General features: G+C 59.1%; 1 protein-coding gene across 10 annotated transcripts in view; it reads right to left on the bottom strand.

The window, feature by feature from the left end:
• Positions 1-27,857, bottom strand: part of MAD1L1 (mitotic arrest deficient 1 like 1) — a 315,604-nt gene that overhangs the window by 156,716 nt on the left and 131,031 nt on the right. For all 10 annotated transcript variants that reach the window (XR_004522011.2, XR_004522012.2, XR_004522010.2 and 7 more), the window contains one exon: positions 10,087-10,231. Coding sequence is in view for 6 of the 10 variants with exons in the window: in XM_073793248.1 (XP_073649349.1) it covers positions 10,087-10,231 (145 nt within the window). In the remaining 4 variants the exon portion in view is untranslated. The remainder of the gene's footprint in view (positions 1-10,086; positions 10,232-27,857) is intronic.

Raw genomic sequence — 27,857 nt, forward strand, 5'->3', positions numbered from 1 at the left:
GGCCGCCCGTTCGGAGGCGGGTGGGTAGTGACAGAGCGCCGCCCTCGCGGGCGCCGGAGGCAGCAGGAGCGCTGCTCCTCGTCCACAGCGGGCTCCGGGCAAGTCGCCCTCTCTGGGCCTCGGTCTCCTTGCCCGTCACACGAGGGACTCAACACTGAGCCAAGATTCCGTGCGCCAAGCGCCTGCTACCTGCCCGCTGTCGGTGAGCCCCGGAGAAGAGGCCCGCCCTCCCGGGGGGGCCAGAGACACCCAGAGGCCCTCTGTGGCGGCGGGAGACCAGCGCACCTGCACAGCACATGCAGCGGGGCGCGGGAGCAGGTGCTGGAACAGCAACATTTTCTAGCCCCAGGGCACGAACAGGCCAGGAGGCCGGTGACAGAAGCAGGGTGTGACCTGAACGTCCTTTTTAAGGACACCCTTACTCAGATGGAAGCCGCTACCATGAAATGGGGACACAGGTCATCACTCCTGCGGAAGACGACAGGAGGGAGAGTGCTGCACTCGAGCTGTGTCTCCAAGGCCAGGGCCCGGGGGACACTTACCTCAGCGCCACCAGCCAGGCAGCGTTCACGGAGCAGAGCGCACTGGGTTCGGATCACACACGCCGCACCAGGACTGCCGCAGGGGAGCCATGCGGGCCCAGGCTTGCGGTGCTCTGAGAGGACCCACACCGCCTCCGCGGCACAGCCCCAAGGCTTCGGGGCCCAGGAAGCCGAGGCGCGCACGGGCGGCGCCGGGAGCTGTGCTCCCGCTGAGAGGGCACAGAAGTTAGTTAGTACAGGCGGAGATGGGTTACCTGAATCCAGCAGGATGCAGCTTCCAAACGGAGGGCCAGGTGAGGAAGGCTCCGGGCGGCAGGAGCCCGCAGGCAGGGCTGAGTGGCGGAGGGCAGGCAGGGCTGAGTGGCGGAGGGCACGCGGCTGCCCCTCCCGCCCCATCCAGCCCCTCCTCAGCAGCCAGAGGCAGCCCGCGCGCACCTCTCTCCCGCAGAACCACAAGCCCTATCTCAATAAACACCTTCAAACTGGAGAGGGACGGAAGGCATTTTGTTTTGATTTCATTATATTTCCTGAAATTGCTTTTCTCTCTGGAATTTCTTTCTGCCACGAGCCAGTCCAGCTGCCCCCTTGGTGGGATAATGTGATAATACTGGTGACAAGATTGCGTTTCTAATAACTTCGCATATGGCATTTCCTGTAACAAAACAGGAGGGCTTTTTTACTTAAATGGATATAATAGAAATGTCAGCCTGGAAAGGTAACCTGAAAGGACAAGAATGTTAATGTATGAAATCAAATTCTGAAGCCGAGAGGGCTCTGCTCATCTGCAGGAGGCGGAGGTGCCGGGCCGAGCAGACAGGCCGGCTGGCATCTCACTACCCGTCCTCTAGGCTTTTCTCGAGGGTCAGGAAAAGTGGAGGGAGGCGCTCTGAGAAAAAATCAGAGGCTGAGTCTGAACCTGAGTTTACAGAATGCAAATACCACTGCCCCCGCGCCCTACCGACAGGCGGAGAGCGTGATCCCGGCCAGGAGGGCAGGCGCCGGGCAGCAGGAGGGGGACAGCCCTCAGGTGGCTGGGCTCCGAGGAGAAGCTCTCGGAAGAGAAGGCCAGCCCCACTGGACAGACTGCTGCCTGGGAGCAGAGCGGCATTCAGACACCCAGGCAGGACAGCAGAACCCCACTCCCGAGACTCCCGCTAACTGGGAGCAGGGAAACGGGGCACAGGACAGGGGAGGAGGGTCCGAAGGAGCCCCACCCTTCAGGAGCCACCCACCGAGGCCGCCAGCACATGGAAGGCACGGAATGAGCATTTGTGAAAACCAGCAACTAGATGAGCAAAGGAACACACCAGAGTGCGTGTCCCCCTGGGAGGTGGACAGAAGCCGAGGGGCCAGGGCTGCAGCCATCCAGGAGGGCAGCATGTGAGCAAGGGCCGGGCCAGGTGTGGGCACGTAGGAGGCTCAGGCCTGCGGGTATCCTACAGACCTACCAGGAGACTGCTGATCTGCCATCTGTACCAGCCACTTCATGGCTCTAACACATTTTGCCCCTAATGTCTTAGCCGTGGAAAATCCTGGGACTGCTCCGTCCCAGGTCCCCATTACCCCATCTCTGGAACGGACTGGGCTCTGCTACGTGACGCTGTCCACAGACTGGCAGCAAGGCCATCACCCGGGTGCTGGTCAGACAGGCAGGAGCTCAGGGACTGCCCAGAACTAACCCCCAACTCGGCCCCTTCCCGAGATGCCCCGTGATTCATACGCACGCTAACGACCTGTGCCCTCAAGATCTTTCAGGGCTCCTCCCGAAAGGCCAGCGTAGGGTCCCAGCGGGACTGGAGCCTGGGTCAGCCACTCTGCAGGCGACGTAACCACTCTCACGGGGATGGTGGGGAGACGATGACACACACTCAGCCCTTGCCCACACCCCCGCGCGTTCCCCAACGTCACCCGTCTGACCACCACTCCTCTTGGCTTACTGAGAAGTCACCAAGGCCTGGCTGCGAAACCCGTGACTTCCAAGCCCAGAGCGCCAGGGGACCTGGCGGGAGGTCTCTCAGTTTGCCTGGAGCCCCCCTTCCCAGAGCAGGCTGGAGGGAGAGGACGGGCCGGCGCCCGGACAGAGACGGGGGAGCGCTGATGGCCGAGGCCCCAGGAGGGACGGCCCACACCTGGTCACGGTCAGGCCTGAGACGTGGCCGCTCAGCCTCAGCTCCAGGGCTTTCCTTCTCAGATGCCGTGGTGCTGGGACTTCCACAGCTGCCTGAACCCACCAGGGCCGGCCGAGATTCCCACGGACGGGAAAGGCTGAGAACCTGCCCGGCCCTGAAGGCGCCAAACCTACACAAGCCAGATGCACGCCGCCCACCTCCGTGGCCCCAACAGGAAGGCTTTCAAACAAACACACGGTCGAGAGACAGAAGCCTCTCACCATCCACGTGTGATGCCAATGTCAACATGCAGAATAAGCCACGCGCGGGGGCTGCTGTCAGGTCACGATGAAAAACAAAAGGGGAAGAATCCAGCACCTGACCCCCTCCACCCCTACCAGCCCCAGCGTCCCAGCTGCGCTTGGAGCCGCAAATGTGCTGAGATGGAAGGGGGGCCCACGGTGCCCGTGCTCCCCGCCTCGGGGGGTGGCAAAGACCAAGCCACAGCACACAAAGGATTCCGTTTCTCAGAAGACAGAGCAGGTTCTGAGCTGCTTAAGCGTTTCCTTCCGTGCTACCCAAACCAAGAATTTTCAGCATTAAAAAGGAGGCACACGAGAGAAATCCTTCTAATAAGATTAGGAAGCTCGACTCTAAGGAAGGATGTGGGAAGAGGATGAACATGAGTGAGCAAAAGCAGCTGGTGGCATTTATGTTCTTTTGCAAGAGAAACAAACATAATTTGCTTTTCTCCAAGGTAAGGGGCCTCGATGAGGACACGGCGGCGTCAGCCACATGCCCACGCTCAGGCCCAGCGGTGGCAGCACGCAGGTTCCCACCGCGGAGGACGTGGGGACAACAGGACAGGTGCTGCTGAGGGGGTGCCCACACTGCAGCGACCCTGGTGACCCCCAGGGAGCCGGGGCAACGCGTATCAGATGTGCTCATGCCACAGAGCACCCTCCACGCCCCGCCGCACTGCCCTGGTCCCCACTGCCGCATGCCTCACTCACCAGCCACAGGAAAGCAGACGGGGGCCCCAGCACGCCACAGCCAGGCCCCCAGGGGTTCTAGGAGCCCCCCAGTTATGCTCGGAGGTGTAATGAAAACAAAACGCTGAGACAGTAAAAGTGCCAGCAGCCACTACTGAGATGCTCCTGGGAGGGAGGCCTGGCGGCCAGGGTGACACCAGCAGGAGGCCATGGCAGAAGAGCCAGGGCCCGCCTACCCGGGTTCCAGGTTTAGTATCACCGCCTGCTCTCTGTGTCTCATCAGTAAAACGGAAATACCCCCGCCTCAACGAGCTTCCACAAAAAGGAAAGAAAATACGGTGTGTGAAAAACTTCACAAAATAGAGGCCAACGACTTACTGCAGGATGTGCTGGTGTGAAAAGCACTCAAAGCTAAACACACTCTTTCTACGATTCAGGTATTTAAGGTGAAAACTTACGTCCACACAAAAACATGCACGTGGATGGTAACAGCGGCTTTATTCAATAAGGCAACCAGGGTGTCCTCCAGTAGGTGACGGGTAATAACAGCGACACATCCAGAGAATGGATTTCGTCTGAGGATAAAAAGAAGGGACCTCTCAAGCCAAGAAAGGACACAGAGGCGCCTGAAACGCATAGTACTGAGTGGCAGAGGCCAGTCTGAAAAGGCTACACACCGTGGGACTCCAACTACACGGCCTTCTGGAAAACGTGAAACGACGGATCGGGGGTCGCCGTGGCGAGGAAGGAGGGAGGGGTGCCCAGATGCACACAGAGGACCGTGAGGGCCGTGAAGTGCCCTGTGTGATGCTGTGATGCGGGACACACGACACTAACCATTTGTCAAAACCCACAGAGAATCCAGCACAGAGAGTGACCCCTAATGTAAACTGTGGACTTTAGTTCGTGTAGCAGTTGGAACAACGGACCACACACTGATGCAGGAATGTCAGTGGTAGGGGATTGTGGGGCGGGGGAAGAGAGACGTGGGAACTCTCTATTTTCTGCTTAATTTTTTTGTAAACCTAAACTACTCTAAAAAATAAAAGTTATTAAATTTAAAACATGAACATTTAAAAATGTCACATACTGTATGATTGATTCTATTTACACAATGTTCTTGCGAAAATTTCCAGAGACGGAGAACAGACTGGGGTGAGGGCAGGGGGCCAGGGTGGCTTTGGGGGGCAGCCCAAGGAGGCCTTCACGGGTGGAGGGTCAATCCTGCGTCTCGAATGTGCTTACACAAATCTGCGCGGTGATAACCGGACAGACGCACACACTGTAGGAACGTGAGTTGTGGTCCTGATGCTGCACCAGAATCACCTAGGATGCTACCACCCAGGAAGCTGGTGGAAGATGCATGGGGGCCCCCCTTTCTACCATCGTCACAACTTCCTGTGCATCTAAAATTGTGTTCTAAAGAACATAAAACTAACCCACCCACCAGGCTCTAGCAGTCTCCTCCTTTACTGGGCGCTGTTCCCTGGCTTCTCCGGCTTCCTCTTCTCTGTTTGTTTGTTCCCTCTCAACCTCAGGGAGACCCCAGGAGCTCAGAGCCCTGCCCACCCTACTGCCGCCTAAGCGGTGCCTAGAACAGACGCCCCATAAGAATCTGTGCAACGACAAAGTGAAGGACAGAGTGAGTGAATGACTTTGGGTTCTTTCTTTCGATTCCTTTCCAGCCTTCCCATCTGCCTACATTCTGAGCTTAGAACATGTAAACCTTGCCTGAAGGTCGGCCTTTACAAATCCAGAAAGAATGTGAGGAAATATTTTCAACAGAATAATAAAAATAACCCACATCAAAATTCATGGGTAGGCATTTATGAGAGAAACTCTTAGAAAACTACAAGCAGATGCGGATTTCATTAATCCAATAAAGAGCATCTACAGAAAACAAACGGCACACGTGGCCCTTAGCGGTGAATTGCTGAAGCTTCCTGAGATCTGCGTGAGCCAAGCACCCGCAGGCAGCCAGGCTCGTCCGCGGGGAGACCTGCTCTCACGCTAGGGGATTTAGCAGGACTATTAGGTACAGACGCGTAGCTGCACTTCCACAGCCCGGCACCAACACAGAGAAGGCAAAGTCCGTGAGACACCATTACAGCTACATCGACACAGAAAACACCTGGGGGACATCTAGCAGCGCGCAAGACGCCTGCCCTAAAACTACCAAATGCTGCTGAGTGAAGTTAAAGAAGATCCAAAGAAGCGGAAGAATTATAATGCTCTGGTTCAGAAAACGAAATAATGTTCAGGTGTCGTTTCTCCCCAAACTAGTTTATTCATTGTAATCCCAACCATATTCCAGGAGATTTTTTGTGTGTAAACAGACAAATTTATTCTGAAATGTATAAGGACGTGCAAAGGACCAGAAGGAGCCCGAGAAACTTACAGAACAATCATCAACCTGGACGTTTACTACCAGACACCAAAGCACCATAAAGCTGCATCAGTGGAGACAGGGTGGCGCTGGCAGAAAGACAGACGGAACCAATGGGCAGAACGGAGGACGCAGAGGCTGAGCTGCCCGTCGGCGGTCACTGACTGACACTTAAGGCAACGAGACCACACCCAGGGAACAGAGGGGTCTTTCCAGAAGCGGTGCTGGACCAATGGCACTATCAATGGGGAAAATCACCTTGTCACCTGCTTCACTCACACCTGAAACCAACTCCAGGTGCAGGTGACACCCAAATGTAAAAGGCAAGACAGTAAATCAGCGCGAAGAGAAGAGTTCCTCGCCTCCAAAGGTCAGTCCACCACGAGCCACAGGAGCCGCCATCAAGGCAGCAGAGCCGACAGCTGGGCCGCACGCAGGCGGCCGCCGCTGCCATCCCCAGGCACGGGGAGGAGTGAGGAGGGCCCAGGAGAGGACGTCTGCCTCAGGCGTCTCCAACCAAGACTCCTACCGGCTCAGGGCGGAAACAGCCCTCTACAACCCCGGAACCGGGAGGGCCAGGCGGGAGCGGGCCCTTCACAGAGAGGACGTGGAGGCCCGCACCTCACGAGGCTCCAGGGTCTCACACAACGAGCTGGTACCTCCGTGCCCACCAGTGAGTCAAACCAGAGCCAGACCCGAGGGGCCGGGACTCTCCCACAACTGGGGGTGGGGGTGCACCCCGGGACAGGCACTGTGGGGACAGGCTCTGCGAGCAGCACCCCACACCTCGACGTGCCCACAGAAGCGGGGCCGCCGCCGAGCCTGCCCTCACCAGGGACACAGAGCCTACCACCCGCCATATTCCCTCCAGAAAACTCATCACCTGCTGCCCAGGACAGAATTCAAGGATGTGAAGGTTGACTTTAACCCAGGAGTCTCCCCACTCCTTCTGACCTAACGCACACCCCAACTTCTCCACGTACAAAGCAGGAACTGCCCTCATCCCTGCAGGGCTGAGCTACTTGAGATCAGGAAGGAATGGAGAACCTCAGAGCGAACAGGCTACTCTCCTCGTCTCATGGGTCGGCGCCCGCAGCTCTGGAAGGCACTGGGCTTCAGCAGAGAACCACAGGGACCTGCCACCCTTGGCCCAAGCCTGGGCCTCCCCGCTGCTGAGCTGCTGACCCCACTGCGGCTTGGCCGGCAGCTGGACAAGACTCACCATCACACAGCTCCTGCCAAACCACAGGTGATTTCTCAAAGCTGTCAAGCGAACACGAGGAACATAAAGAGGTAGGTTTACACAAGGTAAACAGCACAAATCCCAACAGCCAACCAAAGCCCCTCCGTCAGAAAAGGACCAGGACACTTGAGGGCAGCCTCCTGGGCGTAACGACGATCCTGGGCAGGGAGGGAGTCCCGGCAGTTGACGGACCCCTGAGCGAAGACTGCTCCCCCGGCCCAGGGAGACTTGCTCCCGGGAGCCTTCCTCCAGGACAGCCTCTTCTGGACACAAGGCAAGAGGAGCTCTGGCCTCTTCTGGGACATCCCCATGTGCTTCCTGCCTCAATTTCCCAAAAGCTCACCTTCTGCCCACGTATTTGTTTCTTAAGCAGCAACAGCGGGGGTCCCACGGGGGCGGGGGGACGACATCACTGCCAGACCGTGACCCCGGAGGTAAGACACCAATGACAGGTGTCCTCCTCCGAAGGCTGCTCCACTAGGAAATGGGGGTCGGGGGGGTGTAGGAAAGAGGGGGAAGGGGGGCTTTTACTTTCATTTTTTGAAAAAATTCATGCTATAAATTAGCTTTCACTGCTTAGAGTCTATAAATACAATTCTGTAACCATATTGTGGAATATTAGGGGCACGCTGGAAATAGCTCATTTCAAATAGGAAAATGGTTTGTGTTCACCCAGTTCTGGAAGCCAATTTTCAATTGCTTAAAATAGTCATGGTATTTTACCAAGGTAATTACACTCTTAGCTATCAGTAACAATTAAGCCCTTAGACTAGAGATGCTTAATAAGGTCTCAAAATAAAATCACACATTCCAAGCACTGTACTCTGAAATGTCAAACACGCAAATAGAGCCCTCGATGGGGCGCAGGAGAGCCCTGTCGGCGCACCTGGCCCAGTGCCGCAGCGGAGGGCGGGTCACTGCACTCGCCACGCCCTACCCCAGGGAGCTGGTCCGGGGGCTCCCAGAGGGGTGGGAGTGTCTCCCAAGGAAGACAGGAAGATCAGCAACCAGAGCACCCTCGAGACCCGACAGCTGCCGCCCTGGAGGTGCCTCGAGCGGGAAGCACGCAGACCACGAGGGAGCCGCCATGCGAGCCCGAGGGCGGGGCGGGGTGGGGGGCCGGACGTGCTCGGCTCCAACCAGAAAGCGGCCGCCATCATGCGGCTGGCAAGGTGGGCCCCGCGCGCCTGACCCGGCCACCAACCCCCGGCAACGTGCCTCCGAGCCACAGCTGGTGTAAGTCATCTGTCAGCGCCGGGCGGTCGATACCGCCCCCCACCTCTCAGAGCTACGCCTGTCAGCGCAGCGGGCCAGGGCCAGGACCGAATTAGACCAAGCAGCGCCATCAGCTTCCAACCTGCTGAGCAGGGGGAAGAGAGGAGTGGAAATTTCCTGCCTCGGGAGCCCAGGGCAGTGACCTTCAAGGCCAGAAACTGCCCGAGGAGGAAGCCAGGCACAGCGCACGATCACGGAGGTGCCGATGGATCCCGAGGCCGCGGCGCCCGCGGCGCTGGAGATATGCCCCCGCTGAGGGGCCGCCCGGTGCACCAGCGGGACCTGTACCAGTGAACCGGTGCGACCCTGGTGAAGCAGAGCCGCCAGGCCGCCAACCCAGCCCACAAGGACACTCGCTGGGCGGCACGGGCACTGGACGTGGACGACACGGACAAGACCGACGGGCCCCGCACGAGGACAGCTCGCAAACTCGCCAGGCGTCTCCCCTGTGGGGCCACCGGCAAGGCTGGCGTCGAGGTCGGCCAAGCCTGACCCCAGGAAGCTCGAGTGACGTGACACACACGGCAGGGGACGTGCTGGAGAGGTCGGGACACGGTGAGCTTTCAGCAGCCGGAATGTGACCTGCCTCCTAAAAGCTTCATGACCAGGAGGTCCCAGGTTTTTATCAAACAATCAAGAACAGGCAAACAGTTGTCAGACGTGGCTCCTGGAACTTCCCAGGGGGACGCCCCTGCCCCCAGCCCGCCAGGTCAGCGCGCCCGCCTGGCCGCTCACTGTCAGCCTGAGGGCAGGTGGGAGGAGTCCGCCAGCATCTGGACAACCCCAACCCTCGCCTAGAGAACATCTGGGGACAGTTTCTGGCTTTTTCCTTCCTTGTCTTCTGAAATTTCAGCATCCAAGGCAACATTTTAAATAATGCTCTCTCATACAAAAATCGTAATTCATGCTCCAGCGAGCTGTGCGTTATCAAGCCAGACATCAGAGCCCCTCGGGCTCAGCACAGTTAGCAAAAACCCGGCCGCCCAGACGGAGCTGGGAGCAGGAACGCATCCCGCCCGGCGCACCTGCACACAGGTGACAGTTTCCCACTGCAGTCTACCCTGCGCTCCCTGGGCTCCGAAGGAGGGAAAGGCTGCACCTGCCCACCAGGCCGGAGGGAGGGCTGACCCCACCGTGAGACACAGGGGGTCGGGGCTGACATCCCGATACCCCAGGTCAGTGCGTGAAGGCCCCGGGCTCTGCCCTTCACAAGGAGGAGAGGCCCAGCAGGGAATCCCAGGGTCTGCATTTCAGAGCAATCCAGGGTAAAAACGCACAGGCTGGCTAAATCGCCAAGATGCTCTCCCCTTTGGTGAGGGGAGAGCTCAGTCTGATGTGAGCCGTGACTCACAGGCAGCGCTGTGCGTGTCTAACTGATCGAGAAGTGGGGACACAGAGCACTGGTGGCTCTGGGTGCACTGCACTTGGTAGAGACCCTGGCAAACGTGGGGGCCTGGAGAGAAGACTAAGCGTGGACACGGCAGGGGCGGGCCGGGAGCTGCTGGCCTGGAAGGCAGGCCCCCGCGCAGGCGCCCCATACCTTCGTCAGCAGCAGGACGCGCTTCTGCAGCCGGCGGGCCAGGGCCTCGTGCATCTCCCGCTTCTTCCTCTCCTCCAGCAGCTGGCTGCTGAGCTGGCGGACCTCCTCCTGGAGCTGCAGCCTGGCCTTCTCCAGCCCCCGGGCACTGCAAGAGGCAAAAGGGCAGAGTGATGAGGCCTGGCCCCCAGGACAGCACCCAGTGACGGCCCCCAGGCCCAGCGCGGCCCACGTCACTCAGGTCCCAAAATAGAGCCGCACGTGCAACCAGCCCGCTGTCGCTTCCTCACTTCTGAATAGCTACTTAAAGCCTTTCAGGAGCTTCTGGATTTCAAAGAGTCGCCCAGGGTGATCCCAGAACACGGAAGGTGCGGGGGAGGGAAGCTCAGCTCCACACACAATGGGGAAAACGCCAGCAACGCGGGCTTCGTTCGGGAGGGCGCCTCTGAAGGAGCTGAATCACCAGGGCAGGCGCTGCCCACCCGGACCGCAGTCGGCCACAGATGCGCAGCTCCGTGCGGCGCGGGGGCGTCAAGTACCAGCCCAGGGCGGGCCCCTTCCACAGACATCCTGCAGAGTCGAGCCCCCCCGCAGAGCTCCGACAGCAGGGGGCAGACCCCGGGGCACGGGCTTCCCTCCGCGGCCAGCGCCCTGCCTCAGTTCACACACTTGACGTTGTTCTCCGGTTACCGTTACAGTCTCTCGCCTGGGCAGCCTCCGGTGCCACCAAGCCGCCCCTCAGACTGCAGATCGGATGGGCACCCATGGGCTCACATGCCAACTTCCTGGTAGGGCACCTTCAGAGTTTGGTCTTTGCCGCTCTTTCCCTCAAAACTCCATCAGTCCTTCACACCCTGTAGGGACCGTCCTCTGCCCTGCCTGTTCCCACACAGGCTTCAGGAACCCCCGTCCTGCCCCACCTACACGGGAGGTGCCCACACGCAGACACCCCCCCGGCTTTTTGAGGGGACGGTGATCAGGAGAGTTCCCGGGAGGGAGGACGCCCCAGGAAAAGGAGGCGCTAACCTCACCGGCGGGTGGGCGGGTGAACCGTGAAGCATGGGCCGACGGTGCTGTGTCCACGCTCTTCTTTCAAGCAGAGGAAACCTCTTCCCAAGACAAACCTTTAATATTCTGCTTCTGTATTTTTCTTTTGAGATCTTACCAGGATTATATTACAAGGTGCTATTTGTAACATTTAGCTGGGGTGACGCCCAGTGACAACGAAATGACTTCGAAAATATAAAAGTTGGAGCTGAGGGGCGCTAGAGACAACACCACCTGCATCTTGTATCATTCTTGGCATCCAATTTTTTCTTTCTTTGCTTTGATTACACGATTTCAAGAAAGCCTTAATCCACAGGGATGGCAGACAACGCTTTCTTTGGAGGTGGTCTCCGCTGTGCTAATTTCTTCCATTTCACATCTGAGTGAGTATGGGGTTACTTTTCATCGTAATTTAGTATAATTCTTTGAAGAGCTAACTACAATTTGAGAGTAAACGTGGAACACGCGTTTACGGGACTTTGTAAGAGACTCAGGGAACGCCTGGTCTCAGAGCCGGAGCAGCGTTCTCACCCGGGGCCCCGCACCTCGCCCCTCGCAGCCACCGCGGAAAGCCTTCCTCTAAGAGCGAGTCCCCCTGCACAGCTGGCCGAGGGCACCTACCACTTCTACGTGCTTCATAACCAAAGATGTAAAATAAAGTAAAACAAAACAAGTACAAGTATTCATTGAAACAGACATTTAAAGAGGCCACTTTGAGTTCTAGTTCAATTTAAAACTATTCATACGCCAATTTAATAATCAAGGACTGTGAAATCAACTCTGGAATCACTGACTTCAGGTGGGCAAGGGCACAGCGTTTTGAATCACTGCTCCGCCGTGTGATTTAATTAGAGGAACTCGGGCTCCCGTGTCCAAGCTGCCGAGGCCAGCTTGCAGGGGGCGGGGCTGCTCTGAGCACAGGCTTTCTGGGCACAGCCCTGGTGGGAACTGACAAACCCCAAGACCCAGGGTTTCGGGAGCACGACGTCCCCACACAGAGGTCTGGAGGCCTCCCCCCCGAGGGCAGGTATGAAGGCCACAGGGTAACTGCTGTCCACCTGCAGAGAGCTGGAGACCCTGACTCCTGGGGCCTGGCCCAGGGCCACCTCACCTGCACCTAGCCTGTCACCGCCAGCTCACTGTGTGGGCCCCTAAAACGCGGGTGGGCCTGAGGCCCCAGACCAGGCCCAAGATGTCGCAAGAACAAGTATGTCAAGTGCAGGACACAGTGCCAGTCACACGTCCAGCAGCACCCACAGATGACGACCAAGCCTTTCGGGGCCCAGGTGGGCAAAGCTCCTGCCCGCTTAGAAAAACCACCTGTCCTTCCCCGTGCGACCTGCTCTTCAGGAAACCAAGACGGGAAGCAATGCAGCAGAGGACACACAACCCCAGGCACCAGCAAGCAGCCCTGGGAGGGCAGCCCCCGGCAGGCTGGCCCGAGTGGCGCTCGGCCCGGGCCGGGGTCTCCTGGGGTCTCCCGTGGAGGCGCTCCACCCTCAGGCTCGCCAGCCCCATGTCACCCCGAGTTCCAAGGCCTGCCATGAGGCCTAACGTTCCATCAGTACTCAGTTTTTTTTAAAGCTGGACTAGACCTAAATAACCAACCTGGGCAACTTACAGGAGGCGGTGCTGCTGGCACTGCCCACAGAGTGCTGCTTGGGCCGCCGCAGCCTGGCTCTGACTCTCCTGAGCCCCGGTGACAAACTGGCCCAGCCCCGGAGAGACAGCAGGGGTCAAGCGGCACCACGGGCCCCAGCCCCCAGGCTCTCGTTCTCAACGGTGCGGGTCTCGGGAAGACGCCGTGCGTTCTGTGCAGCAGAGGCTTAACCCAGGGCGCGGCTCACTGGTAAGTGAAAGAGGAGAAAGAGGCGCCCGGATAGCTTCAGGGAGAAGCTGGGGTCCCCTGAAATCGCTCCATCTGGAGACCGAGAGCACTGGGACCCACTCCTCTGCAGGGGCACCACTGCCGTCGGGCCTGCACCAGCCGGAGTGGGTGGTGCCGGGAGGGGAAGGGCTGCCCCGTGCCACGGGCAGGAAAGGGAGCGGCAGGAACCCCCTTCTGGGAGAAGCAGTGAGCACAGGCCTCCCTCCCCGCGGCCTTGCGGCTCTCCCGGCAGCGCCCCTCCGCGCGGGCCGCAAAGGGCACCAGCTGGCAAAGCAGAGCTGGGAAAGGGAGGCTGGAGTGCAGGACTGCCACGGGCAGAAGACGGACAAGAAGCGGCAAATACGTGATCAGCTCGGGAGGGAGGGAAAGCAGGGAAGGACCCAGAGTCTACAGCAGAGCAGGGCAGAGGCTCTGTTTACGTGAGAGGGCACCGCACCGCCCCAGAGGGCAGCACGACGGGGTCTGAAGCCGCTGGGTGTGCGCCAGGGGCCAGGAGGGGTCAGAGGGCACAGACGGAAAGGGGAGGAAGAGCAACCGGGAAGGGCCGCATGGAGAGGGCAGGAGAGAGCGGGAGGGGAAAGGACGGAGAGCAGAGACAGGACCTCTCAGAACAACGCGGGTGGAGGGGGCGGCCCAGGAGGCGCTGGCTTGGGTCTACAGGTTCTCGGCGGAGCAGGCAAGAGCACAGGGTGTGCTCGAGGGAGCGACCCCGCAGGGTGGGGACGTCCCGGTGGGCGGGAGAGGAGGGACCGTGAACGGCCGGGCCTCGGGGGACAAGGGGTGGACGAACTGGCACAAACAGGGCCTGCTCTTGTACAGGAGTGCCGTTTTCTGACGTTTCCAATAACTCCCCCCGAAGTGCCCCAAAGGGGTTTCTCACAACACCTGCCAACGGGCGGCCCTGCCCTGTCCTCGTGTGCCGGGGGGTGAGAGCACAACTTCAGCCTCTCCAGAGAGGGCCTCCTGCAGCCTGGGCCGCAGGCCCGTCGGCCACCGCTCTGCGAACAGAGGCCTGTGGGTCCCCGAGCCACGGAGGCCCGACACAGAGCGCCAGCACCACATGGCCGCCTCTTCCCTGCGGAACGCCCTCTAGTTCAATCGCGGCCTTCCTTGTGAAGTAAAGAGGAGAAAACCCATAAAAAACTAAACCTCTGGTTCCGTGCTGACGTTGAACCCTGAAGTCAGTGGCATTTCCGTGAACCTCTGGGAGTTCAAAATGAAGCCCTCAGTTCTCAGGGGAGAGGGCGTTCATCCATCAGGACCTTTCTGAGCTGGCGTCTGCGGAAGGAAGTAAGGCCTGAGCTCTTGAGAACCCCTCTCTGCACTGTGACGGGCCGCTGCAGCCCACTGTAATGTCGTCTTCATCAGAAAACCCCCAGCCTAAGGATATCTACTTTCAAGGAAGGATGAAAGGACACGCACGCTGTGAAGCTGCAGGCAACACCTGAACGACCTTCTCTCGCTCAGCGCGGTTCTGCCCTGGCCTCGCACCGCACCTCCAGCCGCCACCGCAGCATCCCGGTGCCAAGGGCCGTGCCGTGACACTCGCCTGCGGGGCAGGAGGCCCAGAGGGCTGGCCAGCTCCTCTAGGAAGCACGCGGACGGGGCGGGGCAACCGACCCCAGGAAGGACCGCCCCGCTGTGCGGAGCTCTCGCTCCAAGCTGCTGTGGGCCGGGGGCCTGGCACCCAGTCTTGCCTGGAAGGTCAGCATGGAGGGCGGAAACACCCGGTAGCCGTAGCCGGGCCCACGTTCAAACCAAGAACGGCTCTGAGGCAAGCAAACCTGCAGTCGGCGACATGTGGTCGAGACGTTCACGCGGACACATGGCACTAGGCAAGACCTTTACTTCCGACGACTGCCCACGAGTACCTCCCCGAGGGCACGCGGTCACCCGCCCGGGGCCCTGCGGGTTAAGCTGTGAACATGACTGTACGTGCACACTGATCCCTGGTGGCTACACTTCAGCAGCAAACTAGGATGATATTAACAGAATTTAATTCACACTCCTGCAAAGCCCCTAAGCTCCCTTACGCTGGGGCTCCGAGGAGCAGAGCTCAAACCCACCACACGCGTGCTCTCCAAGCACCCCCGTCCCACAGACGGGTGACCAGGCCTCGGGGGCTGCCAGTGAGTCGAGGCCCCTCCGCCCCGACCAGGACACGGTGCCCGACCTCCAGTCTCTCCAGTTCTGTGCCCCGTGTGCCCCGGCCACCAGGCAGGACAAGCCAAGCCACCACCACGTAGGTGACTCACTGTGTGTGTGTGTCTGGGGCGTGAGGGCTCACAGGCCGGCCCCAGAGCCACCCGGAGGGGGAGGGCAGCTCCTCAGGGGAGCCTCAGAAACTGAAAATCCTCCACGCCTGCCTGTGGAGAGAGTGAAAGAGAGGGTCGTGGAAAGGACAGGGCACAGCAGAACAGGGCAGGCAAGGGCTGGCCGATCTGACACGACACGGGGCTGCGGCCGGCACACGCGCGGGACTCGGGACACGACTGGGCTGCAGCACGTACCGAACGGAGGTCAGGGTTTCAGCTGAGAGCAGGGTCACCACCAGCTCGATGGGCAGGACTGCCAAGACGGCCTGTGGCAGCAGGCGAAGCGGGGAGAAACCGGCAGGGATGAGACCCAGCCAGACGGAGCCCTGGGGTGCAGCGCCGTGTGTGCCAGGCCGTCCAAGGGCAGGGTGAGGACGCTCGGGACTCGCTGGCTGTGAAGGACAGGGCAGGGGCACAGAGGGCACAGGACGCACAGCTGGCCTCCAGGTGGCCAGCTCTCAGAGCTACCCGAGGATGGGAAGGGCTGCTTGGAGAGAGGCCGGCCTCCAGCCAGAAGGGCTTCAGCTACAGGCCGGCCTGCTCTTCGGGAGGGAACCGGCAGGGGCGCTGCACCGCTGGGGGTGCCCACGCAACGCAGATTTCCTCACTGCTAAGACTCGGGGCTCACTTCCGGAAGCCATGGCCTGGCGGATGAACAGTGGATGGAGGGACACCGCAAAGCAGCAGACCACACGCCGACCGGCAGAGGAGGGGCCACGCGGCCGCTCTCGTACCCGCACCTCCAGTTTCCTCCAATCAAGGCTTCGGTTCCCAAAATTCTCTCCGCCAGCACCCTGAGCACAGGCCCTGGTGGTTTTCTAAGGAAGCGGGGTCGTGCTGCCAGCAGCGGGAGCAGAGGCCCCACGCGCGATCCCGCACGAAGCCCACGGGTCCTCTGGTGGGTCCACCACGTTCCGGTCCTGAAGGCTGCCCAGGAAGCTGCACGACACCGAAACGGCAGCAAGGGTGCCCGCAGCCGGGACCCGCGTACTCGCCCAGCCGTGCCTCATCTCGGCGCTTTGCAGGACGCACTTGCGGGAAAGACAAGAGGGGCCAGGGTGGGCGTGGGCCACAGGCCAAGGACGGGCAGGGCCACCACCAACACAGAAGCACTTCTGGAGCAAAGACCCTCTAAGGGAGCTGCTGCAGATACAGACCAGCAAGGGTCAGTATCTGAATGGGGTCTCGAGACGACGAGAACCCACCCAGATCAGCACAGGGAACAGGTGGGCCTGAAGGAACCCGGCAGTGGGCTCCACACGGAGGGAAGGACAGGACCCCACCAGGGAGGGAGGGCTGGATGCTGCCCCCGACCTCCGGGGGTCTGCTCCTGCCCCCAAGGGCGTCACCACTGACAGCCGTGCATGCTGAGCCCCGGACTCACCCTCGACAGCCCCCCCTTCCCTTCCACCAGGGCTCCGCAGACCTGACAGCCCCACACACGCTGAGCACAGGCTCCCCGCATCTGCACCCCCAGACCTGGTCCAGGCCGCCCCTCCTCACGGGCCCCCACCGCCGCCTGCTCACCTGTCACCCCTCCTGACCGAACACACAAACCTCACCCGTCCCAAGACTCCCCTTTAACCACTCCACAGCCTCCTGCATTTGAAGGACAGCCCAGGCCAAGGCCAGACCCAGCGTCACTCAGCTGCAGGGAGCCACGCCCGCCGTGTCCACGGGCCTGGCCAGGAGCCACGCGGCAGCTCAGCAGGGCAGGGCGGACGGTCAGGCGGAGCCAGGTACTGGTTTCGGAAATACTCTCCCAGACGGTGGGGGTCGGCGCCGAGCCACGCCGCTCCCACCCCCACGCCCCTGCCCAGAGAGGTTCCTGCCACGCAGAGCCTGGGTGTGTCCCGGGGGCAGTGCAATCACGGGAGCGGAAACCCACCGCTGCTCCTGGAGGGAAACTAGCAACTGCAGCCCTGATTCCCCAGGACAGAGATTCACCAGAGCCGGGCACGAGTCCCTCAGCGTCGGAGGTCAGGTGCTTCAGAAAACTCTCTGAACCTCCATTTCCTCAGCAATGAAGGGAAGCCACTGCCATCTGCCTAACAGGGTGGCGGGGACACTCACAAGGCACATGCAGAGCGCACAGCACATGCCAAGTGTGCACACGGTGAAGCCCCCGTGCTGCTGCCTTAACGGGGTGCAGCGGGATGACCCGCCGTCTGCACCCAGCTAAGTAGAGAAGCCGCGTCCAGGGAGAGACCGCCTTGAAAAGAGCTGGTTGAGATCCGTGCCACCGTTTCCTTTTCAGAAGCTTCACACGGGACTAGAGAAGAAAGCAGAGATCAGGAGCGGGGAGCTCCGTGGTGCCCAGCATGCTCGTGCACCCCCGGGTCCCGCTGAGTGCCCACACAACCCGAGTGGGAAGGGTACTGCTACCACATCCCTATCCCCGGACGGGGCACACACAGCCGATGGACGCAAGCCAGGCTCTTATTCAGACCAGAGCCCCGACTACACGCGTGGGCACCCTCTCACCGCACGGCCAACCTGGACCAACGGCTGAGAGCAGGTCTTGGGCGTAGCAGTGGGACCCTGGGCTCCGTCAGTCTGGTCAAGGGGTAGCTTCGGCATGTGTGCGGAGAAGGAAGGGGACCAGGGAGACAGGAGGTGGGCAGCCCCTCCATTCTGGGTCCTGCTCAGACTCAGGAGGGGCCCCCTAGGAGAGGAGCCGTGAGCCTCGCCCGTCACCCCGGATGCCCAGGCCCGGCGTTGGCACACAGCCGTCTTCACGTACAGCATCTAATTCCAATCCTAAATGCCTCCAGGTGTCATTACACATTTCTCAGAAAAAAATAAAAAATCTAAACAGTGGAAACAAAACCAGAGAATGAAAAAGGCAAAGGATGAAGTAATTACCAATCAAAGGAACGGCGAGGGGCAGCCTGGGGGCTGCAGCGGGCCTCCCTGTCACCTCTCCTCCGCCCAACTCCCAACATCTCATCAATGCGAATCGCCAAATTCAATCTGCATTCCCAGATAAACAGAGGCCACAGTTAATACTCTCATCTGACCTTGAAATGTGAGGAGGAAAATTACCCTTTGCAATTTCAATTCAAGCCCAGCCATAATGAATAATCCAATTCTGCTGATCCGTTACCAACCTGTAACCGCACGGGTGGGTGGGGCTGACTCCAAATTCCGGGGTGGGGAGCCCAAGCGAGGCCGGCGGGAGCAGCCCAGTGCTGGGTGCCAGGCTCACAGCAGGATGCCCTCAGCCCACCCCAGGGGGCCCCCGGGACTCAGGACGCAGACACGGCAGGGAGCAGAGGGCAAGTCGGCTCCTCAGATCCTGCAGAGCAGCTGCCCTGGACCCTCGAGCTCCGGCTCTCAGCACAACCCAGGGGGAGGACGGTGGACGGGTAACTAAAGTGACCCTTCGCTCAGGTGGCGCAGACGCCCCCTGCAGCGGAGGTGACCTTCTGACCTCTCACGTGCACCATCTCACTAAGCCCCACAGCATCCCTGAGGATGCGGGTCCGGAACATGGCCCGCAGACGGGACAGGGCCCAGGGAGAGGGACCTTCTACACCGCGCTCGGCAAACCGTCCGCCGCCTGCTCTGGAAACACGGTTTGGCTGGAGCGCGGCCTGACCCGCTCCTCACGTGGCATCTACGCTGCTTTCCTGTGACAGAGATTCTGTGGCCTGAAAAGGCAGAACTATTTACTACGGGCTGCCGGTCACTGCGCTCTGCCTGGTGTAAGGTCCGGAAAGGCCTCCGCCCACTGGCGGTCGGCCCCTCCCCGCCCCGCCAAGTGGAGCTAACGGCACAGAAGCTCGTAGCAGCCTGGCTGGCCCCGGGCACTGCTGACACGGGACCCCTCACCAACGAGACGAGCGCCAGCCAGTGCACTGTCCCCTCACACTGCGCCCCACCCTCTCACATCCGGAGCCCAGGGATCCTCCTGTTTCTGGTCTGAACAGACGCCACAGCCTCCAGGCCCCCTGTGGCAGCGACGTCCATGGATCTGCCCAGGGTGGTTCTGAAGCCAGGCTGCGTGGGCACGAGGGAGGTGAGGAAGAGCCCACAAAACAGCAGGCCCGGTGCTCTTGCCCATTTCCCACCCGACTCCCCCTCCTGCTTCAGCTGGGGGTGGCAGGCAAGTGGCCGTCCCAGGGTCACAGAACTCCACGTGGCCGATGATGCTGAGGGTCGGGCTGCCCCCGCAGCACACCCATCTCTGTCCTTCCAGACCCCCCGTCTCCCTCCCTGGGTCAAGGATGGCAAACGCCTCAAGGCAGACCCACCCCCACCCCCAGGGGGTCAGGAGCACGGGGTGCAGGCCGGGCTCAACCACCTCCACCAAGGGAGAGGAAGGGGCACGCCGGGGGCATTCACGTGCACCTCACTGAGGGGTCCCGAGGGGTGCAAAGAGGTCCGGGACAGACGAGGTCGGGATGTGAAAAAGCAAACAAGCTTCAAACACCCAGAGAAGCCCCGTAGCAGGGTAACCTGGCTGAACACATGCTTAAAACAGCCCCGGAGGGACGCTCCAGGGCCCGGTCCAGGCAGCGGCACTGAATACTGAGCCTCGAGTCCTGAGCGCTATACCTTGGGCACCCAGCACTAAGCAGTCCACCTCAGGGACCAAGCGCGGAGCCACCGGTACTAGGTACTGAGCCTCAAGTACCAAACGCTGAGCCAGAATGCGGTCTGCGCTCCGAGGCAGGTGGGTCAAAAAACAAGAGGCGGGCGGTCTGGGGCCTCCAGAAGCGTCTGCCTTTACCCCTGGCCAGGCGTGGTGTTGACGAGAAGGCAGCAGACCGGGCAGCGAGGACACGTCGGCTCCAGGCCCAGCCCTCAGAGACCTGTCCCTCTGGAGGCCTGGACTTCCACACCCACGAGGCACGGACAACCCACAGGAGGGACACGCAAGGGGACGTGGCAGCGAGAGCAGCACCTGGACACGGTGCCCCAGAGCCCGCAGCTCCAGCTGCGTAAGCGTAAGGCAGCACAGCAGCCCCTTCCCCGTGGGGGGGACGCGGACGCAAAGGGCCTTGACCACGGCGCTCGGTGCCAACAAGAGGTGCCCGAGGGGGGGCGAGTGGGGGCAGGGACACACAGTAGGTCCCACCGCGGGGCACGTCTGTGACTTCTGATGGCCCAGCTCCAGGTGGGGTCCCCGTCACGACCCCAGGTCAGGACCTTCCACCACTGCATCGCCCCGAGAGACCAGGGAGGGCCCCGCGGCTGGGAGCACGTGGTGGAAGCAGCCCTGAGGACGCCTGGAGGTGGCCCCCACACGCAGGCGGGGTGGGGTGACGCTGCCACGCACGCGCCCATGGAGGGCCCTCCGTCGGTGGACTTCACAGCCACCTCCTCCCAGGGGCACGGAACCGAACCTCAAGCTCAAACGCAGCCCTTTAGATACGGAAGGATCACCAAGAATCAAGCTCTACAGGTGAGCAAAGCAAGCGAACTCCACCCTGCATGTCGTCGATCTCCTCGCAGGAGCAGGGCCCGGCAAGCGCCCAGGAGCCGGGCGAGGGCAGGCTGACGTGCTGGGGCTCAGGCCTTTGCTCTCCTGAGCGCCCTGTGGATCCAGCGTTGGGCTTAGCTGGATATAAAAACAAGACAAAAAGATTTTTTACAAGATCACACCTCCTGTGCTCAAGGAATTCACCGTCCAGCTCAAGAGAAGAATAAAACACGGCACAGTGGATGCAGGAAGCTGGAGGGAAGGGAAGGAGCATGGCTGCCTTAGAAGAACAGCCAAGCCGGGCGGGCACGGAGCTGAGCACCGCCCGGCCCAAGCAAGGGCAGGAGGTCAAAGGGCAGGACCAGGCCGCAGGGGTGGGACAGGTGGGCGAGTTCCAACGGCGCCTGTGAACTCGGCCAGCGGTAAAGGTGAAACGGCCCAAGCTCACCCCGTCCCCCCGAGTCGCCCGAGAGCCCAATCAGCAACGCTGGCGCTGAGGGTCCCAACGTGCAGACCTTCGCCAGCAGCGCCCTCCACGCCTTCGATCCACACCTGTCCCCGCGACGGTCCTTCTCCTGGGTAACAAAGCCCATTCCGCCTGTTTACTTTCCCATCGACGTTGCTGTCCTCAACCAGAGCACAAGAAATCGACAGCCCGCTGGGTGAGGCGCCTTCAGGGGACGCTGACATCCACCCCAGGCACGCAGCCCAGGGGACTCCGCTGGGGGAGGGGCCATCCCTCCACGCAGGTGACGCCAGGCAAGCACGGCCACACACCCTCTAAACGCTGAAAGGAGAAAACTGAAGTCACCAGCTCCTCCTGCACTGTTTTAGCCCAGCATCCACTCAGCCCTGCCGTGCCCACAGAGCTGCTCACCCACTGATCCCACTTCGTCCCCCACAGGCGCGGGGGCCCCGGGGGTTGACACTTGCCTGGAGAAAGGCCAGCTCTACTCAGTTTATTTCCTCTTGAACTTGAAGAGCCACTAAGACAGAAACGACCTTTACAAGGCAGGGCTGGTCCTGGCGGGGAAGCTGGAGCACGCTCACTGCTCTGCTCACACCACAGGAGGGGGCCGGGCTCCTGACCTCACCTCGCACGTGCCGCCAGGCGCACCAGAGCGGGCCTGGGTGGTGGCGGCCATCGGGGGCAGCTGCGGCCGGGGCTGCAGAAGCGGCAGCCACGGCTGGGCTCACGTTCGCCCTCCACCACTTGCCAGTGCGGAACGGGGACCCGAGGACACTGACAGTTTCTCCTCAAGATTCCTCAGAAAAAGGCACTTTGTTAAGAAACTAAGAGACTCCCCGACATACGGCAGGCCCTCCGCGCCCAATCTTCCAGTCACTTTTGTGGATCTTCTCTCAACTGGCTGTGGGTACCTTCTTACGGACTACTGCCGGGGGTTCCAGGAAATCTCTGCAGTTTATTTAGTGACAAGGCAAGGCTGTGGCCCCCGGAGTGGCTTGAAGGGAGGTCAGGCGGGAAGGGCACGGGGTGCTCCCTGGAAGAGGTGTCACCCAGAGGCCCCGGGCGAGCGCCAAGAGTGGGTGTCAAGTCTGAAGGGGGGAAGAGCACAAGGTAGGTGGCGATGCTGAGGGGGGCGCCTCCCCGCTGAAATGGCCAGTTTATGGTACGAAGCAAACACCACATGGCGTTCAAGGAAAGGCAACAGAAAACCATGAAGACTCTGCAGCACAGGGCGAAACCCACACCCGCCCGCCCACCAGTCAGCCAGGCCGCGCGGGGGTCGGGGGCCTGGACCCAGGAGTGCACAGGGCGGGGCCAAGAACAGGAAGGCGGGGGCCCCCATCCCCAGCCTAGTGACTCCATGAGGGCCCCAAACCAGCTGAGGTCTGGTTTTCCACGCAGACCCGACTTCAGGGAAAACACTTCAGGGACGCTGACATGCATGCGGTAATTCTACTTCTCTTTGGAAGTTGGTAAGTCTGTACATCCGACAGGGCATTTTGAGTGAACAGCGCTGGGCAGGACAGGAGTAACAGAGCAGCTGTGGAAATTCAACAATGTTCAGAAGACTCTGGTCAGCAATTCAGAGAACAAGTCCGGAAGTGTGTGAATAGAGGGCATAGAGAAACAAAGGTCTGCTGTGATTACAAATACTGATTTAGTTCTCTGAAATTTCCGGAGGAGAAAAGGAGCCTAGCCAGCCATGGGGACGGCCACAGCAGCGCCAAGCATGTCACATGGCCCCACCGCCAAGCGCGGAGGAGAAGCCCGTGACCTTCAGGTCCCGGGCGCAGCCTCGGGTCCCCAGGCAAGCCAGGCATGGTGACAAGCAGGAAGGCAGTGCCGTCTCCAGAGGCGTCCGTGGGCGGTGTCTCCCGCCAACAGAGCCGCACAGAGGGCCATGTGCGCGGCTGCCGGGGCCACTGCGGCGCTGATACCAGGATGGCCCGTCTGCTGGCGAGCAGATCAGGCACAGCAAACGCAGCGCGGACAGCAGACTTCCCGAGCCGCTGTCGTGGCTGCCGCGGCTGCTCACCCTCCCGCCCACTGGCGCATCGCTTTCTGAGAACAAGACCCCGGAATCTACCCCACGCCTGCGCATAGGTGCGCCCCGGCTTCCTGTCGTCGGACCCCAGGTGACACGGGAAGCCACCACTGCCATCGTCGGACTCGGAGCAGAAAGAGGAGGAGCCGAAACACACAAACAGGACCCGGCAAGGGTGGGATGCACGCTGGGACCCTTGGGAGATGGGACGAGAGACCTTCACCGTGTCGCCGTCAGGGCCGGCAGCAGCCAGCAAACACCGCCATCCTCCCCCGTTTACACACACGCCTGTTTAACACCGCCCACCTGGACAAGCTAAGTCCCGCCGCCAGCCCCGCGGGACACGGGACACCCGGGTTCTGGAGGCAAGTCAGCGAGGCAGTGGGAGTTTGAGCTCAGATCTCTCCGTCATGACCCTACGCTGGTCACGAGCACCGGCTCACGTTCGCAGCCACGGGTTCCCTGCTTCCGTGGCCAATCAGTGCGAATCGAGCGCCTCCTGTGTGTCAGTCACCAATCCAGGCAAAGGAGACAGCGGCGACCGGCTTCACGGAGCTCACGCAGGACAGACGGTGTCCTGGGACGTGCCGGGGGTGTGGGCTGCCCAGGCTCTGCCAGCTGCCCACCCTCCACTGTGTGTGCGGCTTCACCCCCGTCCGTCCCCCGGACGTCCTCCTCACTCACAGGGCTCGGCCCCGACAGCACGAGGCCACGTGGAGCCTCAGGCCCCCGCTGCCCTGCTGCCCCAGAGCTGGGAAGGAGACAAGCCAGTGCTACCAAGCGCAGACGGAGGGTTGAAACCCCCTTGCCTTGCCCACAGACCACTTAAACGACGAGACCTCCCTATCAGAGACCCGCCACCAGACAGGATAATCCCCTCGCTGGTTTCCTGTGTGGCCTGGGTTCATCATGACCGTGACCCCGCGTAGCAGACACTGAGAGCTTCTGATTGAAAGACCACTTTCTCTGAAATGACCTCTTTACAGTAAACTGCACAAGTGGGAGGTGGCAGGGAGAAACGGCGACTACCGAGAAGCCGGCTCACACGGGAGGGAAGGAGCCTCGCGGAGCCCGAGCGGGCAGCCTGAGTCCCCACACGGAGCTCAGACCGCCGTCGACACCCGCCACGTGCCTGGGGCCAGAGGACCTCCTAGGCGCCAGCCCACCCCTGCCCCCGCCCGCCCCATTCACACTGAAGGAAATGGGGTTACTCTGAGGGCACCTGCTCACTGAGCCTCACTTGGTTCTCAGGCGTTAACATCACAAAACCATTTGCTGAAGAACGGACTCATTTTTAATTGAGACAGAATTTAGATAAAATTTACCGTTACACCATTTTAAAGTGAACAATTCAGTCTTCAGTATATGTGCGATGCTGTCCAAACATCGACACTAATTCAAGAAGATTGTCATCACCCCAGACGGAGGCCCTGTCTGTCCCCTCAGCAGTCGCCCTCCATTCCCACCCGCCTCAGCGGCTGGCCCCAACTAACCTACTTTCTGTGCCTATGAATTTGCCCACTTTGGACATTTCGTCTTACTGGAATCATACACTACGTGGCCCTCTCCAACTGGCTTCTTTCAATCAGCATAATGTTTCCAAGGTTCGTCCTACCTTACCGCGTACCACTGCTCCATTTCTCTCGTGGACGAGTGATGTGCCGCTGGACGGATGGACCACAACTTGTTTATTCATCGGTTGCTGGGCGTTTGGATCCTTTCCACTATTGGCTGTTGTGAATAATGGTGCTATGAACACTCAAACGCAGGTTTTTATGTGAACATATGTTCTCAGTTCTCCTGGGTACGTAACTAGGAGTGGAACTGCTGGGTCACATTAACTCTGCGTTTAACCTGCTGAGGAGCTGCTAGACTGTTTCCCACAGTGGCTGCACCATTTTACACTCCTACCGATAACCTGTGAGGGTTCCAATTTCTCCACATCCTCACCCAATACTCTTTATTTTCCATCTTTAAAATTATTATAACAAAAAGTATTGTATTGTACAATGACATATGATTACATGTGCAACTTCATTGTTATGCATGACGTATCGTTATCACGCTAGCCATCCTAGTGGGTGTGAAGGGGTGTCTCAGCATAGTTTTAATGTTCTTCGTGTGCTTCTTAAACATCTGTAGCAATGTCTACTTAAGTCCTTTGCCCTTTCTGTGTATATATACATAACATACCATTTTAAGCATTTCTCAGCACCCGAACAAGCGGCATTAGTACATTCACACTGTAGCACAACCATCACCACCATCCATCCGAGAACTCATCTCCCCCAAACTGAAATGCTGTCCTCATTAAGAAGCCCAGCCCCTGGCACCCACCCTCTTACTTTGTCTTTATGGACTGGGCTCCTCTAGGGACCTCACAGAAGTGAAATAAATCATATCTGTCCTTTTTTGACTGGCTTATTTCACTGAGCATCATGTCTTCAAGGTTCATCCATGTTACAGCAGGTGTCTGAATTGCCTTCCTTTTAAAGGATAAGTGATATTCCACCGCGCGGAGGGACCACGTTTTATTTGTCCACTCACCCACCGCGCGGAGGGACCAGGCTTTATTTGTCCACTCACCCACCGCGCGGAGGGACCAGGCTTTATTTGTCCACTCACCCTCACCCCTCGAGGGACACTGGGCTGCCTCCAGCTCTTGACTACTGTGAATAATGCTGCTGAGAGTGTGGGTGTGCAGACATCTGCTCCAGTCACCCCGGCTTCCACAGCATCCACAAATTTTGCACCGCACCAGCCGTGCACAAGGGTGGCAATCTCTACCCCCTCACCAACACTTGTTTTCTATGTTTTTGAAGGCAGTCACCCTAAAGGGTGAGAGGTGATATCTCACGGCTTTGAGCCCCATTTCTCTAAGGACTAGTGATACTGAGCATCTTTTCACGTCCTTATCGCCCATTCATTTATCTTTTTTGGAGACGTGCCTATTCAAGTACTTAGTCCATTTTTTAATCGGGTTGTTTCCTTGATGTTCTGTTGTGAGAATTCTTTATATATTCTGGATACCGGACCATTATCAGATACTTTGCAAATATTTTCTCCCTTATGTGGGTTGAATTTTCAATTTCTTGATGGTGTCCTTTGATGAATTTAAGTTTTCTATTTCAATGAAGTCCATTTTACTAATCTTTCTTTTTTGCTTGTGCATAAAGATACTTGCGTATATTTTTGCTTGGTATCATATTTTAGAAACCATTATACCCCCTAACCCAAGGTCACAAAGATCTATGACACCAATGTTTCTTCTAAGAGCTTTATAGTTTTAGTTCTTGCATCTGGGTCTTTGATCCATCCGAGTTACTTTTTGCCTACAGTTTAAGGCAGGGATCCAAATTTATTCTTTTTAATTAATTAATTGATTGATTGATTTTTGGCTGCGTTGGGTCTTCGTTGTTGCGCACGGGCTTTCTCTAGTTGCGGCTAGTGGGGGCCGCTCTTCATTGCAGTGCATGGGCCTCTCATCGTGGTGGCTTCTCTTGTTGCGAAGCACGGGCTCTAGGCGCATGGGCTTCAGTAGTTGAGGGCACACAGGCTCAGCAGTTGTGGCACACAGGGTTAGCTGCTCTGCGGCATGTGGGATCTTCCCGGACCAGGGCTCGAACCCGCGTCCCCTGCATTGGGAGGTGGACTCCCAACCACTGTGCCACCAGGGAAGTCCCACATTTATTCTTTTGAAGTTACCTCAGCACCATAAAATAAATTAGGAAGGGATTCCTCATCTTCTATTTTTGGGAGTTAGTTCCTTCTATAAATGCAGGTAAAATTCACGGGGAAGCTTTGTTGGAAATATTCTGGTTGCTAATCACCTATCATAGGTCTATTCAGATTTTCCATTTCTTTTGAGTCAGTTTGGATACTTTGTGCATTTCTAGGAATTTGTCCATTTTATCCAGATTACCTACTTTGCTGGCAAACAACAGCTCGTAACATTCTCTTAACATAGTTCTTCATATTTACGTGAGGCCACTTCCACTCCCGATTTTACTAATAAGACGCGTCTCTCGTGTTTGTTTGGCTAGTCTAGCTAAAAGTCCGTCAATTTTATTCCACTGCGCTAGGAGAACGTGCTTTGTATGCTTCCGACCATTTTAAATGAGGCATATTTCGTGGCCTGACATACGATCTGTCCCGGACAATGTTCCCGGTGAGCTGGAGAAGAACGTGCATTTGGCTGTTGAGTGGAGCGTTCTACAGGTGTCTCCATGCCTAAATGTCCTCGCCTACAAATCGGGACAGAAATCCCTACCTCCTGAGCTTCTTACACAAACCCAAGGAGACAGGTACACAAAGGACCCATCGCAGCTCTGCATTCAGAGTAGGTGGACGTGAACCACGGCCGCGGGTGTGGCGGAGATGAAGCGATGCCCAGGTAAACTCGGGAAGAGCCCTCCCTCACCTGCATGTCGGCTCCTCTGAAAGCTACTCAGCCCGCGGGTGCCAGGGCTATACTTTGATTTCCTAGAGAAGTCTGACTCTAGGACCCACCTTCGTGGCAGGGGCGGGGCGGGGGGCAAAGACCCAGAGGCGCCGGCCCGTGTGCGGCTTGTTGCGCACATGCC

Source organism: Tursiops truncatus, chromosome 15 (genome assembly GCF_011762595.2).
Source record: "Tursiops truncatus isolate mTurTru1 chromosome 15, mTurTru1.mat.Y, whole genome shotgun sequence".
NCBI classification, from domain to species: domain Eukaryota; kingdom Metazoa; phylum Chordata; class Mammalia; order Artiodactyla; family Delphinidae; genus Tursiops; species Tursiops truncatus.